This window comes from Lepidochelys kempii, chromosome 27, assembly GCF_965140265.1.
Source record: "Lepidochelys kempii isolate rLepKem1 chromosome 27, rLepKem1.hap2, whole genome shotgun sequence".
NCBI classification, from domain to species: Eukaryota; Metazoa; Chordata; order Testudines; family Cheloniidae; genus Lepidochelys; species Lepidochelys kempii.
The window spans coordinates 11,778,292-11,793,155 of record NC_133282.1 but is presented as its reverse complement, the minus strand read 5'-3'; the positions used below and the strand labels follow the sequence as shown (position 1 = coordinate 11,793,155).

Genomic DNA, 14,864 nt, shown 5'->3' with positions numbered 1-14,864 from the left:
CCCAGCGCACGGGGCAAGCGGGCACCTTCAGTCCCACTCAGCCAGCTCTGGGCACTCGCACATCTGTCCGAATCTGCCCCATACCGCCTCCCGCTGAACCAGGTTGGCTTTCGATGCCCCACAACACCCAGGCTGTGGCATCCGCATTCGCCCAGCAGCCAGGCTCCTCCTGCCCCTTTCCTCTGTGTCATGTTTATAACCCTGTAGAAAACCAGCCTGCAGTGCCCCAGGTACCCCCGGTGATGAGGTTAAGGGCATGGGTTGGCCCAGGGGTGCAGTTCCCAGGTCTATCCCTTTCCTCGTGCCAGGGCCCGACAACACCACAGCGCACCGTTGGCACTGCTGAGACACCAGCGGCTTCCCACCTGCCCGCCCGCACCGCTCTCCTTTTACAAACCCCATCCCCTCCGGGGAACGAGACTCATCCCTTCCCGCCGCGCGTCCACACGCACCCCCGCCCGATCAAATATTCAGCAGCCGGGGGAGCGGGGATGCGAGAGGCTTTGGATGAGTCATACCCCGGAAGCAGCAGCAGCTGGGTACGACGCGGGGGGGGGCTGTGCGGGGGCCGGAAGCGGGGAGCAAAGAGGGCGATGCGCGGGTGTGGATGAGTCACTCGCCCCTCAGAGCCGGGGCTGATGAATGGGGAGCCGGCTTGGCAGGCAGCAGGCTCGGCAGAGGCGGAGCTGAAAGCCGAAGCGGGCCGCGGAGAGCTGGCTCGAACGGCTGCAGCTGGGCAGGATGGGAGACGGGGGCCGGGGCGTGCCAAAGGACGCAGGGCTTTGGGAGGGTGCGATCAGGCGTGAGAGCGCCCCGGGGGCGCGTGCGGCCGGCCACGCGAGGTGGGCCTGCATACCAGAGCACGGCCAGGCATGCAAGCGGGTGGTTACTGTGCCCAGGCCTTTGCCCCACTGCCAGCTGTGGCTCTGCTCATGCGCCCAGCCCCGCGACTGGGGCCACTTTCCACTGCCGGCCGGGGCTTTCATCAGGAGCCAGCCCTAGCCACCTTCCAGTTGCCCGATGATCTCACTAGCCCGTTTCTGTGTAAGCTGGACCCAGCTGGCCGGGGCGAGCGCCTGCTACCCTGCCCCGCCACAGCTGGCTGGCCAGGGCGAGCCCCCCACCTCCCAGCCCCCCTGGCTCTCCCAGCAGCCCGGTGGGGAGCCTCAGGAGAGAAGGACGCCCCCTCCCAACCAGCTGTGAGCATGACGAGCCCTCGGTGCAGCCCCCCATGAGCACAACACACCCTGGCAAGGGAAGCTGGGGGCCTGAGCCAAACCCCTCAATGGGGGATGGGGAAAGCTGGGATCCGGACCCACATGGTGATGGGCCAAGGATACGTGCCTGGATCAAGGCGGGCTGGAAGGATCTGCAGGGCAAACAGCTGCCCCACCCCTACCCATTGTGCAGGCTGGAACGGCGTGACCCCTGCAGCCACACGCTGCAGCTGGAGTAAACATTTGGGGCGAGCATCTCCCACGGCTGCCCCCTCCTCCCAGGGGTCCCACATCCCCCATTAGCACAGCGTCGCCCTCTGGTGGCTGGAGCACAGAAGAGGATACGAGCCTACTACAGGTGCCAGCTGGGGGAGTCACTCCTTTAGCCCAAGCAGCAGCGGCACAAGGCCTTAGCGCTGACAGTCCTGGGTTCGAATCCACCTGTCAGCCTAAAGAGAGGGGCCGTTCTCCTGGCAGATGATGCATAAGGTAGAGGAGACCCGAGTTCACTTAGGGGAGCAGTGGGAGGGGCTCACCTGCTTGTAAGCCATGCCCAGCTCCTCCACCTCCGGTGAGTCGATGGGCTCTTCTTCATCCCCGCTCGCGCCCCCGTCGTCCTTCACCGGCTCGCCGCCCTCGTCCTCCTCCAGCTCGTCCTGCGTGCTCTCGCTCTCCGGCGAGCCGTCCACCACCAAGGCCACCGGCCCCAGGGGCACCCTGTCCTCCAGCAGCACCTCCTGCTGCTCTGTCAGCTCCTCCTCCGTCTCCTCGGGGTGCGTGGTGGGCTGGCGGGGCAGCTCGCCCGTCTTGGTGATGATCTTTAAAGAGAGGGGCAAGGGCTCTTGGGGCTGTCTACGGGCACAAGGGGTTGGCGCCCGGGGCCACGTATGGCAGCTGATACGCCCCCCCCCCCTGCCTCGCAGGTGGCCCAAGGGGAGGGGGGGCTTTCTCTGGTGATCGACAGGCTCAAGCCGCCCCGCCCCGTAAGCCGCCCCGCCCTGCCCCATTCCCCCGGCCAACCTTGCCAAGCTGGATCTGCTGCTGCTGTTTCTGCTTCTCCAGGAACTGCTGATGCTGTTGCTGTATGACGAGCTGCTGCAGGGCCTGGGGGCTCTGGGGCAGCGGGGACGACTGGGTGCGGCTCAGCGGGCGGTGCCGGGGCAGCTTGCTGACCGTCCGCATGTTGGTGGAGCCGCGCTCGCCCGTCACCAGCGGGGACTGGCCATGGAGCGGCACTGGAAGGAGAGAGCACCCGGGCGGAGGGTCAAGCGGGACGCACGGGGGGCTGCTGGTCAAGGCGTCAGGACGCCTGGGTTCTCCCCCCCCCGCGCTGGTCACTGCGCAGGCGGCCGGCCTTGCTCCTGGCGTGTAGGTTGCCACGCCGCTAAACACGCACAGGGCGACGCCAGGCAGCAGGGCGGGGGCACGGCCGGGAACGAAACCCTGCGCCCCGGCCCCCTGCTGCGCCTGCAAGGCAGCCCCCCCTCCCAGCAGGCTATCCATCCCACGACCCCTCTGGCCTGCCTCCAGCTTGGCCCCCCGCAGGCTGGCGATTCTGTCACAGAGGGGTGTTGTCTAGTGGTTAGAGCCGGGGACTGGGCGTCCGAACGCCGGGCTCTGTTCCCAGCTCTGGCCTAGTGGTTAGAGCCGGGGACTGGGCGTCCGAACGCCGGGCTCTGTTCCCAGCTCTGGCCTAGTGGTTAGAGCCGGGGACTGGGCGTCCGAACGCCGGGCTCTGTTCCCAGCTCTGGCCTAGTGGTTAGAGCCGGGGACTGGGCGTCCGAACGCCGGGCTCTGTTCCCAGCTCTGGCCTAGTGGTTAGAGCCGGGGACTGGGCGTCTGAACGCCGGGCTCTGTTCCCAGCTCTGGCCTAGTGGTTAGAGCCGGGGACTGGGCGTCCGAACGCCGGGCTCTGTTCCCAGCTCTGGCCTAGTGGTTAGAGCCGGGGACTGGGCGTCCGAACGATACCAAGCCCCGTCTCAGGGCAGCTGTCCCTCGGTGATGGCCCCCTGCCCTCCCCCAGCATGGCCTGGGCCCCCCCGCCCGCCCTCACCGGCGATCAGCGTGTTCTGCTGGCGGGCCTGCTCCAGGAGCAGCACGTGCTGCAGCAGGGAGGCGTGCCCGTGGCTGTTGGTCTCGCCCTCCAGGGCGACCCCCAGCAGGCAGCCGGGGATGGACGAGGTGCTCATGAACTTGCCCGTGAGGGCCCCGCCCTGGCGCAGCGACTGGATGGCGTGGCGCTCCGCCTCCTGCTGGGTGGAGAGCTTCGGGGAAGCCTGCGGGGGAAGGAGAGAGAAGAGAGAGTGTCGGGGGGGGGGGGGGGCTGCTCCTCTGCAGACCTTTGCCCTGCTCCTGAAAGCTGGCCAGGCACAGGAGGGCGCGATCATGTCCCCTTCCCCCCCAACAAACACACCTCTGCCTGCTCAGGGCTCCCAGCCAGGACGGGGGCAGCAGGGTCTCCTGTGGACCACAAACCCATTGGGCTTACCAATGGGGAAGGGGGGTATTAGGACCATGAATGAAGTAACCCGCATCCGGGTCTGTCCCCATCTCTGCTCCCCTCCCCAGATGGCTGCAAAGCCCTGCCCCAGTGAAGGTGGAGCTGACAAAGATGTCCCATGCCCTGTGCACCTTGGCTGGTGGCCAGCGTGCCCACCCATGGCTGCCATGGGCTTGCAGTCACGCCCGGCTCGAGAAGTGGCACCGGCCAGCTGGGTGCCCGTCCTAGATCTGCCTGGAACCATCCGCATTAAAGAGGGTTAAGCCCTTGGGCCGACACCCCCAGCCTGAGCTGAAGGGCCCGCTCTGCCCACCGCCATCACAACCACGAACACCACCAGGGAGGCTCCCGCCACCTCAGAGCCACGCCTGGCATGCCCACGCTGCCGCAGGCCTGAAATCTTGGGCTCTCGACGGTCCCCCGCCAGGGGTTTTCAGCCTTTTTTCATGTGTGGACCGCTACAAAATTTCGAAGGGAGGCGCGGCCCCCTCTGGAAATCTTAGCCATAGTCCGTGGGCCCCCAAGGCTGCACGGACCCCAGGTTGAAAACCACTGTTCAAGACAGACCCTGGCTGGACACCCGGCCTCACTCGGCTCAAGGAAACTGGAGTGACCAGCGGCCTCTTGGCTCCAACCCCAGGAGCAGGCTTTGTCTCCGGGCAGGACGAATCCCTCTCCCGCCAAGCCCCTTCCCATCCAAACAGCTGCTCGGCCCCTCGGCTCTCAGGGACGAGGTCTCCACTTTGTGTAAGCTGCTCACAGGAGCACAGGGCGTGGCTGGAGCACGCAGCGAACTCTGCCAACGCATCTTCAATATTTGCACTTGCCCCTCCGCGCACCCCGCTCTGCCAACGCACCCGAACCCTGCCCTGCAGCCCCCCGCCCCGCAGCTCTGCTCTCTCCCGGGCATGCAAGAATCGGAGCAGTGGGATAACACCCGCGAGACACGAGACAGCGAATGCCCCACTCCTCCCAGCCTCGAGCCCAGACCGGGCTAAGTCCCCATTCTCCTGCATTCGCCCCATTGCAGCCTCCTCCCGCCCTGCGGGGAGAGATGGAAAAGAGGGGAGGAAATCACGTGCAAAAATGTGACAGCAACTGGGGGAAGCTGACCGAACCCCGCGGTCCCCACATGTGGGCAAGGACCCATTCTGCAGCCGTGGGCCCATCCTCAAGCCGGGCTGTTGTTTTTTCGGGGAAACAGTTGATTTCTTCAGTATTATTCTTTGTTCGGATTTGCTAATTACGGTTTAAAACCAACAGAGCCACAAGCAGCTAAGGAAAGTCAAAGGTGACGGATGCCCCGACTGTTTGATGTGCGGGACAGGGTGGAGACAGTAACGAAGAGAAGGAGGGGGCCGCATGGAAGGACAATCATTTCCAAACAAGGAGGCCGGAGAGTTTTACCCGCTTACCCCCCGTACTGAGCCCAACCATCTTAGGGCCCTTAATGCCACCAAGACTCCAAAGTGCCAGGTTTGCAAAGGCCTTTCCACACCGGTACCTGGTGGGTTCTTCAATAGCACCTGTGTGTGACGGGCGGCTGTTTGGTGAGGGCAGCGTGATGGGTGGGGCGTGATGGCTGTGTGTGTGTGTGTCTGATGGACATGTGTGTGTGCGTGTGAGAGAGAGATGGACCTCTGTGTTCGTGTGATGGATGTGTGTGGGTGTGGGTATGTGATGGACCTGTGGGTGTGGGATGGACCTGTGGGTGTGGGAGGTCTGATGGATCTGTGTTTGTGTGAGAAAGAGATAGAGAGAAAGAGAGATGGACCTGTGTGTGTGCGTGATGGACGTGTGTGGGTGTGGGCGTGTGATGGACCTGTGGGTGTATGATACAGAGAAAGAGAGATGGACCTGTGTGTGTGTGCGATGGACCTGTGGGTGTGGGTGTATGATAGAGAGAAAGAGAGATGGACCTGTCTGTGTGCGTGATGGACGTGTGTGGGTGTGGGTGTGTCTTATGGACCTGTGTTTGTGTGACAAAGAGAAAGAGAGATGGACCTGTGTGTGTGCGTGATGGACGTGTGTGGGTGTGTGATGGACCTGTGGGGGGTGGAGGGGTGGCCGATGGACCTGTGTGTGTGTGTCGGATGGACGTGCGTGTGGTGGGGTGAGCACTCAGCCTCCCCGGTACAGCCACATTTGACAGGAGCAGGGTCCGACGCGCTGAGCACCCCAGAGAGGGGAGCCAGTGGGACCAGGCCAAGGGGGACGGAGCAGGCTCCGGCCGGTACCCGCACCACAGAACTGAAGTCGGCCCCTCAGCCCAGGGCTTGCGCAGAATCAGCCGGGTCAGAACCGGGTCCCCAAAGCAGCCTGGCCTGTCTGGGTAAAGTGCCTCCCTCCCTGGGGGGTGGAAGCAGCCTGACCCGCCGGTGGGACAGTGGGGTCCCAGCGAGACGCTGGGCTTTGCAGAGCGGCCAGACGCAGCCAGTCGCAAGGGGCTTCTCTGTCTGGAGCCCAGCTCACCCTGAGGGCACATCCCCAGGCCAGGCAAACAGCCCCACACCCCCCTCTGGCTGCACGGGGCCGAGTCACCCCTAGCAGGTTCACAGACCCAGACCCATTTGTGGGTGATCAGAAAACTCCCCACCCTGACCGGGCTGGAAGTCCCCACACCTCGGCCCCCAATGCACGCTGGCCCCCAAACTACGGTCCCAGTTCCAGGCTGCACTGAGATCCCAGGGTTTGCAGCTCTGCTCTGGGACCTGGCCATGCATGGGGGTCTGAGCGCATGGGCCTGCAGAGGGGAGGGTGGCAGATCAGAGGGGGGCCCCTAGCGACACTAGCGTAAGCTGCAAAGAGAATCTCCTAGGAGCTCCCCCTGCAGGCAGGGCATGCAAAGCCCTGGACACACCTACAGAGCCTTGGGGGGCCATGAGCCTGGGGGGGACCATGCTACAGCTGCAGCAACTCTCTCCCATTACCCCCACAATAACCACAGCTTAGCATTTATCTAGCGCTATTTAGGATGACAATTCTTTCAGGCGGGGAGAGCTGCCTAGTGGCGAGGGCTGGGGAACGAGGGGTCGGGACCCCTGGGTTCTATTGCTGGCTCCATCGCTGACTCCCTGCACGACCTTGGGCACGTCGCTGTCCCCGGTCCGTGCCTCAGTTTCCCCATCCCTGAAATGGAGGTTAAGAGGACTGGCTTGTTTTTATGGAGCTCTTCACCGGCAAAGTGCTTTACGCGCTTTGACTGCTGCTCACTATGCTCCTGTGAAGAACTGTTCCCTGGGAAACTAAGGCACAGAGCGCTAAGTGATTTAACTAAGGCCATGCCAGGTTCCGGTGGCAGAGCCAGGCTCAGGACACAGGAGCTCCTGGCTCTCAGGGTTGCTCAGTTTTACCCTGGCACACAGCAGAGCACGTTCCTCTGCCTGTCGTTTTCCTGCTACTAGGGGCTGAGGTTCTAAGCTCATCTCACCCTTAATCTACAGCAATGCTACCCAGATTTATCAGAATGGGGGTGCTGTTGCCCCCCTCAAATAACTCGAGGGAAACGAGTGCTGCTCACCCTGTAAGGCAGGGATAGTCCATTCTTTTTTGTCAAGGTCCAAATTTCTTGGTCAAGGTCCAGACTCCAGAGAAAATCATTTTAAAAACACCCCCAACAATAACGATAAGCAGCAGCAAATTAAAAGATTTCAGGGTCTGTTCAAAAGGATCTGGCGGTCGGGATATGACCCCCAGTCTGCCTATTAACTACCCCTGCTGTGAGGTAAAGCTCTGCCTTCGTGCAGATTATCTCTAGTGTGTGGGAGCCAGGACTCCTGGGTTCTTGGCCGGGCTTTCCCACCGTCATCGACATCCGCGCGACGTGGGTGCGAAACGGCCCCCAGCTCAGACTGGCTCCACGCTGCCCCCGCCCTGTGCTGGTGCACGGGACGATGCAGCCCTGGTGTGCCCCGACAGCGCACACCCCTGGCATGGGCACGGTCTGCCTCACTCTCCCTAGTGCCAGGCGCTGCCCCGAAGCGCGGCTTCTGTTCCCCCTACTGCCTCTATCCTCGCTGGGGGGGGGGTCGGGTTGCCGCACGTTTGCGCCCATACTCACGTTGAGGTGCGAGTTGGTCACGGTGACCGTTGCCTGCAGTCCCAGGGAGATGTTGGGCAGTGACGGGGAGGTATAGAGGCTGAGCTGGCTAGCGGACCCGTCCATTGCCAGGGCTCTGTGCTGGGGGAGCAGCTGCTGCAGAAAGGAAGGAAGGACGGAGGGAGGGAGTGGGGAAGAAAGAGACAAGGGTAAAAAGCTACGTAAGCGAGAGAGGAGGACGTGGCAACAGCTCAGGTGCGGCTGGTCAGCCCCAGCCCGCCAGAAACAGGACTTGCTAGGGCAGCACTAGCCAGCAGGGGGTGCTCTCTTCCAACGCAGGCGTCAAACAAGCAGATTAGCCCGAAGCTCTGTCCTAGCAAGGGCCTTGGGGAAGGGTGGGGGGGAAGCAGCGTGTGGATGGAGAGGGGTGGTCCCTACGGTCTCAGCTCTGCAGCTATTAGATGCCAAGAAGGACTCCCCCCATGACCTTGGGCACGTCACTGTCCCTGCTCTGTGCCTTAGTTTCCCCATCCCTAAAACGGAGGGTAATGGGACTGGCTTGCAGGCAGCCGAGGGGCAGAGACGCTGCCCGCGTCAATGACTATTGCTCTGGGCCCCTGCCCCCGAGGAACTTGCTGAGCCCCATTGCAGCCCCACAGCCTGGCACCTCTCGAGCTCCTGTCCTTGGATGGCCTGGGATCCGGCCCCCCCAACTCCCCCTGCTGAATTCAGATACGGTGGGTAAAACGTTAGCTCCAGCACCCCAGGGAGAACCGGCCCAGCCCTGGCACCCCAGGAGGGTGAATGCCCCGCCCCTAGCACCCCAGAAGAACCTCCCCCTAATTCCACCTCTACTCAGCTCCGGTGCCCCAGGAAAGGGTGCCCCCCAGCATGCCCTCTTCCCTCCCCCAGTGAGCACCCTCCCTACTCAGCGCCGACACTGTAGGGCCCAGACTTCGTTCCATGGATTTGTTCAGCCCACATAGCCCCCGAGGTGAGGTGTCCCCTCGGCGCTCCCAGCCTCGCCCTCTCTGCCCTTATCCACGCAGCAACCTGCATCTGGGAGCTAAGCCCCACTGCAGAAATCGGGGGGCAGCAGCTCAGGCTGACTGGCGATAAGAGATGTCTCTGCCGACCCGCCGGATGGCTCCCCTGGGCAGGCACACGGCCAGCCCTGCCCCATCTCTCTCTGTGCCTTCGCCCTGTGCTTGCCTCTTACTTCCATTGTCCCTCCGGTTTATCCTGGGCCTGGCGGAGTTAACAGAGATCCTGGGCATGCTTCCAGCTTCCCCACTACAGCAGGAGAGAGGGGGCGTCCCCGTCTCTTCCAGCAAAGCGCCTGGATCACGACCAGTTACGCCAAGCGGCAGCCCAGAGACCACCATCAGAGCAGTGCCCTCCTGTGTTCGTTCGGCGGGGCGGGGGGAAGAGAGATGCAGAGACCTGAACAAACCTATGGCTCAAGTGGGTTGTATTTGGGTTCGGACCTGGATGTTTTCAGAGGATCTTGCAGGCTGTAGGACCAGGCCAGGGAACCCCCTGATGACGACCAGCAGGGCCTAGCTGATAGGCTGATGGTGGGAGCCTAGAACCCGCGTCCCGCCGAGATCCGGCACTGTGCATCACCAGGGACACAGCCAAAGGGCCCGTGGACACAAAAAACACTAGCTGTGGCCGACACAGGGCTGCGAGTGGTCGCGAGGAACTCCATGTCGGCCAACCAGAGCCCGCCCAACCCCGCCCCATGTCCTGTGAGTGGAACGTCCCCGGTCCTCTCCCAGCACGCACATGGGGGGCCCAGCTCGGCCGCCCCAGGATGGTCCCTTTAACGATTTAAAGGGGACATTGTCCCCGTCACACCCCACAACCAGGGCCGTCAATCTCTCTGCACCAGCCGCTCCGGTACGTCTGCTCATCCTGAAACTACATACGGCGATTGCATTGGGGACCTTCCCCTCCGAAAACACCAAGGAGCAGGAAGGGTAACTGACCAGCTTCCAGCTGAAGGAACCGGAACAAGTAAACAAAGGGCAGCAACCACGGGGAATGAGATTTAAACGACCGCCTGACTCTACCGAGCTCATGTCACTCGGATCCTGAGGAAGGTATCTGGGGGGGTTAGTTTGGTCACTGGCTGTTTTGTTTTATTTTTTAGGCAACATACGTTTGGGTTTTTTTTTTCCCAATGGCAGCATCCCAACTACAGAGGAAGAAAAAGGCCCTGTCACTCTCCCAGCCCCAGCTAAAAATACCCTCAAAATCCCAAATCACCCAAAGGCTCTTTTCCCCCAACCCTCTGGGAGTCACGCGACTGCGGCGAGCGAGAGAATCGGCGCCGTTTCCACTAGAAAGTCCATCGTCCCACTAGCATCCACCCAGACACGCCTCGCACACGCGGGCGGGTCGCTTGTGTCACACGCCAGCGATGTGAAGCCCCCAGCAATCCCCACCACAGGACGACACAATATTAACCCTTTCCTCCTGGAACGCTGCGGCCCTCCTGTAACCAAAGAAAACGTTCAGAGACAAGACAGAAAAGAGGGAAACGTCCTTGACGTTACAACAGCCACAAGATTTGCCCGGAGAGCGGGGAGAACAAGGAAAAGTGCCGAGCGCGTATCAGTGCAGCGTCGATGGAGACGGGGCAGGTCCACTGAGGAGACGAGTTTTCAGCTCTTTGGTCAGGGCTCGCGCTGAAGAAAGCAAGCAAGGACTGGAGTGGGGGAGGCCCAGCGCCCCCCGGGGGGGCTCCCTCTGCAAACCTTACCTCGGTGTGGATGTTGGGGGCAGAGCCAGCGAAGCCATTCTCAGCGATGGTACTGTTGGAGCTGTTCGGGGAGCTGGGACCGGACCCTGGGGCACTGTTGCACACAGAGGAGACTGCAAGAGAAAGGGAGAGTTGCGTATACGTCATCAGCTGCCGGCACAGACGCCCGTTCCCCACAATGCTCCCGAATGCCAGGCCAATCCAGATGTCGTTCCCGAGTGCCGGGAGCTAAACCCTGCAATCTTCGTTGGTCTTCCCAAGTGGGCTCACCCTGTCCTGGGCATCCAGCATGGACCTGGACCGGCCCTGAGGGCCAGACTAGCAAAGGCATTGATCTGCACCAGCCAATTTGGCATGGATATCTGCACAACTGACCCGCCATGGGTCTGGGAGGAAGGGACGCTGCCTTTGGGCAAGACTTCCCCAGCGTCAGTGCACTCCTTCCACACTGGGAGAGGGGTGCAAGAGTGTTGTCTAGTGGTTAGACAGGAGACTCAGCAGGAGTTCAAGTCCCAGCTCGGGGAGCGTTCAAGTCACTGCTTGGCTCCATGCCTCAGTTTCCCCGACTGTTGCTTCTCCTCGCAGGGGTAGGGCTGCAGGGGTTACATTCTGTAGTGTTTGCCAAGCACTTTGCAAGCCCTGAGTGGAAGGAGCTAGGGAAGGATGAAATGTAATTATCATCAGCTGACCCCAATTCTTGGGCCCAAAGGATGGGCACAGAGCCGGGCTCAGGGCTTGCTAAATCCCTGACACAGGACCCTTTACAGCGAAGGGTATTACCGCTCCGCACGGCTCCCTGCGTGGTCCGGAATCGGGGGGGCTGGCCACACATGCAGTTGTGATCATGAGCTTTATGGTCCCGCTGCCACCTCTCGCACGGCTGGAACGAGATCACGTTCCCTACCCAGCCATGGCCCGTATCCCCCAGGGCTGCGCCCTCGTGGGCCCCGGTGCAAGCAAGGGTAAGCCGATAGCGGTCGGAGTCAGTAGTGGATGGAGCAAATGACCGCGCCACGGAGACTGCTGGATTTAACACAAATCCAGATGCAATGCACCGAAAAGAAAAAAAATCCCATCTTCCCACACAGCAGGGTGGGCATGGACCCCCCACCCCCCCGAGCCTCCCCATTCCCCGGCTGCAGCTGCCCCAGGCCATTGGGCACTCCAGGTTAGAAATCCAGGTCAGCACAACCCTCCAATCCAGACAGGTACGAAAACAACCGCTGGCTTCATGCCCCCGTCCCCAGCCTGCTCTGCACCCCTCCCACCCCCACCCATTGTCACTAGGTGGGGGAAAGTGGATCTCCAAGCACCACCTACATGCCAGGGGGCAGATCCTCAACTGGCGTCAACCGGCATCCCTCCATTGACTTCCACGGGATGCTGATTTACATCAGCTGGGATCTGGCCCATGGCCGTCAACAGACTTGCCCCAGCTGCAGATCGGGCCCACTGACGCTCCGCGGAGGGACTCCACCCTGCAACTCAGGAAAACAAGTACCTGCCCCTGCCCTTGACATCTGCCACCACTAGCAGCCCCAGGGAGGCTCCAGAACGCCTCGGACGTTATATAACAGCGGCTCAGAGGCAGCTGCTGCATCTGTCCCCACCCCACTCCCCTGCAAAATATTTCCTTAAAGAGCAACAGATGCTCCTAGATTATCCACCCCTCCTCCCCACACACACACACACACACACACACGGCCCTGCACAGATTACAGGGCCTCTGGATTAATTTTTTAATTCGATATTAACGCTTGGTTGCATAACTGCGAGCGGGCTGCAGCCCCGCCAGAGGAGCTGGGGCGACTGGCTCATTCCTCGCGGAGCCGGGATCCCGTCGCCGGGGGCGGGCCGGCCTGGGTTTCGGAGAGATGGACGGGCCCGATCGCCAGCGGGTGTCAATCGGTGCATGTCTGCCGTCCCTGCTTGTCTGCGCAGGCTCCAGGGGGCCAGGCACAATATTAAATCCAACCAGGAAATTAAACGCAAGAGGGAAGCAGCAGCCAAGCCCACAAACCCCAGCCCTTCTGCAGAGACCATCACTAAAAATCCCCATCACAGAATCCATGCCCCTCCCCAGCCCAGGGGAATGGGCTTTGCAGCATGCCCTGACGGTCCCCAGATTTAGGCTATTTCCAACCAGCGACGGGGGCCTGAATTTCAACATCCAGGGGATACCCTGTCAGCAGCTCCCTCTCTCATAAACCTCGGGCGGGTCAGCTCGCCCAGCGGGGCTGGTGGCAGGCGGCCTTGGCAAACAGATTCCACGCCACGCAGGGACAGATTTTCAAAAGAGCTCTCGGCCAAATTTCAACAAGGAGTCCAGTGGCACCTTAAAGATGAACAGATTTATTTGGGCATAAGCTTTCGTGGGTGAAAAACCCACTTCTTCAGATGCATGGAGTGAAAATTACAGATGCAGGCATGCAGCCACTTGCAGGGCCAGAGCTCAGTTCTCGTTCAGATGCTGAAATCAGAGCCAGGTTTTCACAATGGGCCCAGCAGTTCCCACTGTCACTCAACCAGCATCTGATGTGCTTTGGAAAATCCTAGCTGTTTGGGTTCCTAGGTCAAAGCCAACATCAGGACACTAAGGCAGCCAGTCAGGGCCCCAGAGCCTTGCTACCATCAAGACCCTCCACTTAATAAGCGAGGTTTCCATCTTCGGTCTCCAAATGGAAATTCAGTGCCGTGCTCTGGTCTGCAGGGGAAACAGGCAGGCGGGGGCTGGACCGGTCACCAGCTCTGGCCCAGACATTTACCCTGGAAGTTGCAAACCCGAGTAGCCAACAACGGACACACATACACAGTCAAAGGGACTGATGCAGACTATAATCCATCCTCAGATCTACCAGCATCACCCAGGCCTTGGATACACAGTAAAGTTTCTTTGCTATAACCTAAGTCCTGGTCTACTCTTAAAATGTAGATCGACCAAACACCATCGCTCAGGGAGGTAAAAAAAATTCACACCCCTGAATGGCGTAGTTAAGCCAACCTAGGTACTGTGGCTCGGGGAGGTGGATTTCACCTCCATAGCTGAAAACCCCCTTCCGTCGATGTAGGGAGTGTCCACACTACAGCGCAGCGTCGCTGCAACCTACGGCGGATAGTTGTACAGGTACAACCCCCGTGAGGACAATCTTATTCCAGCATAAGAGGATCACGTATGTCACTGGGGAAGGAGACTAAACCACGCTGAGAAAAACCGCTCAGGGCTGAGACGGTCCAAACAGGGATTATACCTGTACAACGATATCGGTATAACTGGGGAAATGTACCCATGTAGACAAGGCTTTAGTCTCCTCCAGGCCTGCTCTGCTCTAGGAAGTTTCACTCATGTGCCCAACCAACAGTGCCTTGCCAGCACCAGCCCTAGTGTGGACACGGGCAAAAACTTCCTTCCAAAGAGTTCCGCAACTGGGTTAAGCGACTGACCGAACTCTGGCTGTGTCTCTGCGAGGGATGTTTGTTCTACAAGTCTCTCCCTTAAGGGAGCATCAGCCAGCTTGCCCACATCCATGCCCCAGAGGCTAACGGGACGCTCCCAGTGCAGAGCCAATTGTGCACACAACACTCACCACCCGCACACGCCAGCCAGATATTTCTCTATTTAGCCTCTCCGGGGCTCCAGGCACAGACCAGCAATTCTAACTGACCCTCCCCGCACTTCCCGAAGCTAAACGAGGCGAAATGACAATGGAGAGTCTCCCCCTTTCCCAAGCAAAAGGAGCACGCACACAACTGCACCTTAGCTGCTGTTTGCACGCACGATCACGTGATTTGCGCGTGCATTCCCCATGGCCGCGGGTTCAAATCAGGCGCGCGGTTGCGTACGCAGCAGGAGATCTCGCTGGACGCAGGTCAGCGTGATGATATTCAGAGACCCAGTGCTCCACCCGGCTGATGTTTGTGGGTGAAGCAATGAAAGGACACAGCCTATGTACTTCTCTCTGCTTAGGATCTACCACGCCCTTCTCTGTCCTGTCCGAGCCCCGCACAGAAATTCAAGGTCACCATGCGGGTCTAATCAAAGACGATCGCTCCCTGCCCAACCATTCCTTTCTGAACATCACATTCTCACCCCTTTGGGGTTCAGCTTTTCTGCAAAATAACAATGGACTGGAGCCACAGCTGTGAGCACGCCCAATCCCCAAAGGCTTGTTCATCACGGTGGCTGTTTGTCATGTGTCCGAGGAACAGTTCTGCTGGAGACCATGCTGCCCAGCAATTAATGATACGAGTATCTAGTGCTTCTACACTGTAGCAGGTTTCAGGCATCGACCCCCAAGTGTTTTACAAAGGGAGGCAGCAGCAGCATCCCTCCCCCCACCCCAC

At 60.5% G+C, this 14,864-nt stretch overlaps 1 protein-coding gene across 10 annotated transcripts in view; it reads right to left on the bottom strand.

Moving 5' to 3' along the window:
- HDAC5 (histone deacetylase 5) overlaps nucleotides 1-14,864 on the bottom strand; it is a 108,377-nt gene that overhangs the window by 23,655 nt on the left and 69,858 nt on the right. For 7 of the 10 annotated variants that reach the window (XM_073325925.1, XM_073325927.1, XM_073325930.1 and 4 more), the window contains 5 exons: nucleotides 10,524-10,636; nucleotides 7,778-7,912; nucleotides 3,271-3,493; nucleotides 2,238-2,452; nucleotides 1,754-2,035 (listed from right to left, as the gene is read on the bottom strand). In XM_073325925.1, coding sequence (XP_073182026.1) covers nucleotides 1,754-2,035; nucleotides 2,238-2,452; nucleotides 3,271-3,493; nucleotides 7,778-7,912; nucleotides 10,524-10,636 — 968 coding nt within the window. The remainder of the gene's footprint in view (nucleotides 1-1,753; nucleotides 2,036-2,237; nucleotides 2,453-3,270; nucleotides 3,494-7,777; nucleotides 7,913-10,523; nucleotides 10,637-14,864) is intronic. The other 3 variants (XM_073325928.1, XM_073325924.1, XM_073325931.1) reach the window with 2 other exon arrangements.